Here is a 3895-nt window from a genome sequence, read left to right on the forward strand (position 1 = left end):
TTGTAAATCAAAATTAGACCACTTTACTACTCCATACAATATATATAATAAATCTTAAGCATATACCGGCATATTTGATCCAATTTATATATTTAGCTTTCGTGATTTGGGGCTCAAAAGTGTTTTGGATTTAGATTACATCATCTGTTTTTTCCTTTCCGATAATTAAACGAAAAGAGAAAATAGGCCTGGAGAAGATGCAAAGCAGCACGGCAAAGAATTAACCAACACATTTTCTAGCTCATCAATTTTGTTTTCCACACGTCAAGCTCAGAAGCAAAATTAAACTTATCCAAATAGAGATAGTTTTGTATATATATATATATATATATAATGATCAAATTATATATATATATATATATATATATATATATATATATATATAATTGAACTCGTTTTATTTTACAATAGGATTCTTTGATATATATCAAACTCTTACACCACAGCAGACACAGGAGACAAAGATGTATATAAGTAGCTAGAGTAGTAGGAGATGGATGGCAGAAGATATCTAGAGGCTTCAATAATTGAAAATCAGGCAGAGACAACCCCTTCATGCATATATAAGGCCCTCACACAGTCACACCACACCAAACAGAAGATAGCTAGATTAAATAAAGATCCTAGGACGTTGTACGTACACAAATAGGAATAGCTAGTATGTATTAGTAGGAGAAGAAGGAGAGTAGTAGCAGAACGGAAGGTAGTATAGGAATAAGAAGACCAACAGAAGGAAGGGGTTTGTTATAAGACGCAGAAGACGGAGGAGGAGCTATGCGTGTAACATTATCCCTGCAAAAACCCTGTGGACATACGGGGGTTGTTTCGTTGACGAATTTCTGGATGTACTGATTCCCCTTTTGCAGTAGTTGCTCAATTCCACAATAGCTTGGTGTAGTTTCGCACTTCTGATCACCAGGGCTACGAACAATGAACTGAGCCTTGCCAAGCTGTCTTACTTTGCAGTATTCGGTATTGCAACTATTAGCAAACTTCATATCGAGTTCTTCACCCAAAGATTCTACATATTCCATATATAACTCGGTAACTTCTCTTGCTTTGTCGGGGTCGATCAAATCCTTGTATTTCTTATAATGGTTTCTCACAAATTTCGCCAGTCGGCTATTAGAATATTTCCGTAACAAGTTCACAATATCATCCCCAAGATAACCCAAAGCCTGCCTTCGCTGCTTGCTGCTGCATGCAAACAGACACAAACACACATTATTTCTGTGAGAATCAGTACTACTACATGCAATGTTTTTGATGAGGGGATCAGTACTAATATAATGGAGTACTATGTATACGTACTTATCTATCGCTTCTGTTGATGAGAGGGAAGCCAAAGAGATGAAAACTATGGAAAATGCAACAAGGAAGTGGCCAACTTGAACCATCTTCAATTTCTTGTACAAGGAAATCTCTGAGAAATATGAGCAAATTAAAGAAGACACCAATGGGTGGGGATTCTTATAAACCACGTGAGAGCTGGCTAGCCTAGCCAGCCTACTCTCTATATATGAATATATGACTATCTGCTCTTTACCACAATTAAGGAGTAGTGAAGAATTGATTTATTACAAGGAAAATTCAGTTGACTTTGACCTTGGATTATTTGCCACCACACAATTGTAAGAACTTGTCTCGGCAAATGCTCATTAACTAGTTTTTGTTCTATTACTTACTAGTTGTATTGTCATTTTCTAACAAGTACTTGGCGGGCATCACATGGATGAGAAAACTTTGGCCGCACTCATACATGAAGTAGACATGGACGACTAGTGTAGTGTCATGTAGTGAGAGCCCCATGTAGCACGGTGTATGTGAATCCCACTGTCTTAATGTAGAATTGGAGTTACTACTGATGATCAGCATCCTATGACCCCTTGGCTACATCGTTTACATGGACCCGCAGCCTATGGTTTTTTTTTTTTTTTTCTTTTTTGACTCTCATTTCAAACATTAATGGACCTTTGTTTTTAGGCTCAGTTTGGAAGGAGTGCAGAGTGAAAAACCTTATATTTTGTATGTATTTACACTGTGTACATCTTTGCATTTGTATTTATCATTCCAAACTGAGTCTAAGCTCAATTTTAAAAAATATAAATATGTACAGTGTAAATACATACAAGATAATAGAAAATGCAAGGTTTTGCACTCTATATATTTGCATTGGTGCTCCTTCCAAACTGAGTCTTACACTGTGTATTATTGCAAAGGTAATTTATTTTACTGATGCAAAATCATAATAGTGCAAATAATTCCAATACAAATTATGATTTATTTTTATTTTAAAATTTACCTTATTTTGTTTAAATGTAATACAAATGAAATAAAATGAGACTTTAAATAGGGTTGGGCGGACTACGTACTCTCGTTGGACAATTGTTATAATTTGAAAGGGCTTGGGTTCTTTATAAATTCTTTAAAACGGGTACTTGACTTGCACCCCTGCCCTATTGGTTATAATATTGGGTCTTATTAGGTCAGATGACCTGATAAATCCAATTGATAAATAGGGTTGGTTCTGGGTCGGGAATGAGTTTACATGTTTTCTTATTGGTTCGAGACCGGATAAACCCTCACTAAGTTCAGACCGAATCTTATATATATATATTTAGGATTGGGTCTTCTCTCACGTGAGAGCAACTCATTTCCTATTAATAAATATATATAAGATAATTAGATATATATAATTATTTAATTATATAAATATATAATAGTTATTATAAATATTGTTAATAACTAGGTATCAAATCGTTCGAACTGATTGAATGTTTTTTACTATTTTTTATTTTTTTATTTTTTGTTAAAACGGGCTGACCGTTCGACCCAGTAATCGAACCCCTAGCCGGTTCGGTATTCGATCGGTTTTAAAATTATATAAATATATAATAATAGTTATTATAAATATTGTTAATTATTTTTTTATTTTTTTGTTAGAACGGGCTGACTGTTCGGTTTGAACGGTTGGACCAACCGACCCAATAACTAGACCCTTGACCGGTTTGGTCTCTGGGTTGGTTTTAAAAACCTTGATTTCATGTCATTCGAACATGTGACTCATACCACCCGAAAATGAAACTGCTCTGGCCAGATCACGGATCGATGGTTTGATTGTTCGGGTCAATGAACCGTTGATCAATTCAACAATTTTTGGCTAAGGACCAGATCAACAAATCAACGGGTCGATGATTCCATTTCAGCCCTTGCGAAGCAGGGCCCCTCCACTAGTCCATTAGAATGCCGATTCTAGAACATTGGATCATTGGACACAATAAAAATTTGAAGGGAGCATATTAAATAATGATTAAATTACTATAATTTAGATATCACTACGCACTAGTAATAATGTAAAATTCTAAACCAATCATCAAAATACATTTTATACGAAAAATTAATCAATACAACTAGATAAACTAGCTATACCATTCATCAAATATATACAAGGTTTTTAAAACTGATTCGAACAAGGAACCGGTTAGGAGTTCAGTTCTTGGGTCAAACAGTCCAACCATTTGAACTGAATGGATGGTCCGTTTTGACAAAAAAAATAAAAAAATAAAAACCGGCTAAACCGTTGAATAGTTCAAAAGGTTCAACTGCTCGAGTCAACAATTTGTTGACCAAATCAATGGTTTTAAGGGAAATAACAATGTCTGGTTTAGAAAACCAAGAATATACACATATATGGTCACTATTATTTCTCTCTCTCCCTTACAAATTTGTTATACTATTCTCATGGTTTAACTAATTAACTAACTATAACTTTAACTAATTAACTAACTATGACCATACTGTTTAACCATTATCTTGCACCACCAGCACTGTTTCTAACAATTGTCATCACCGTTAAACTCCTCCATCTTTCCTCAAACATCGACACCTTCTTCTT

At 34.6% G+C, this 3895-nt stretch overlaps 1 protein-coding gene across 2 annotated transcripts; it reads right to left on the reverse strand.

Annotated features, from left to right (window-relative positions):
- Positions 1-516: 516 nt before the first annotated feature.
- LOC148876336 (uncharacterized) lies at positions 517-1449 on the reverse strand. Of its 2 annotated transcripts, none has more exons than XM_088942765.1 (2): positions 1312-1449; positions 517-1194 (listed from the first exon to the last, which is right to left on the reverse strand). In XM_088942765.1, exons 1-2 carry the CDS (start codon positions 1395-1397, stop codon positions 666-668), a joined length of 615 nt encoding a protein of 204 aa, XP_088798891.1. In that variant the 5' UTR covers positions 1398-1449; the 3' UTR covers positions 517-665. The 2 variants fall into 2 exon arrangements, with proteins under 2 accessions (XP_088798891.1, XP_088798883.1); XM_088942757.1 differs by having other exon boundaries at positions 517-1197.
- Positions 1450-3895: the final 2446 nt, after the last annotated feature.

Source organism: Nelumbo lutea, chromosome 1 (genome assembly GCF_056320005.1).
Source record: "Nelumbo lutea isolate HS-2025 chromosome 1, American lotus-T2T, whole genome shotgun sequence".
NCBI classification, from domain to species: Eukaryota; Viridiplantae; Streptophyta; class Magnoliopsida; order Proteales; family Nelumbonaceae; genus Nelumbo; species Nelumbo lutea.

What these genes read in the sequence shown, in the direction of transcription:
- LOC148876336 (XM_088942757.1), bottom strand. Translation starts at nt 1,397, where the DNA reads ATGGTTCAAGTTGGCCACTTCCTTGTTGCATTTTCCATAGTTTTCATC. An exon ending in TCAACAGAAGCGATAGATAA is followed by an intron (nt 1,198 to 1,311) that starts GTACGTATACAT and finishes GTTTGCATGCAG; the next exon opens with CAGCAAGCAGCGAAGGCAGG.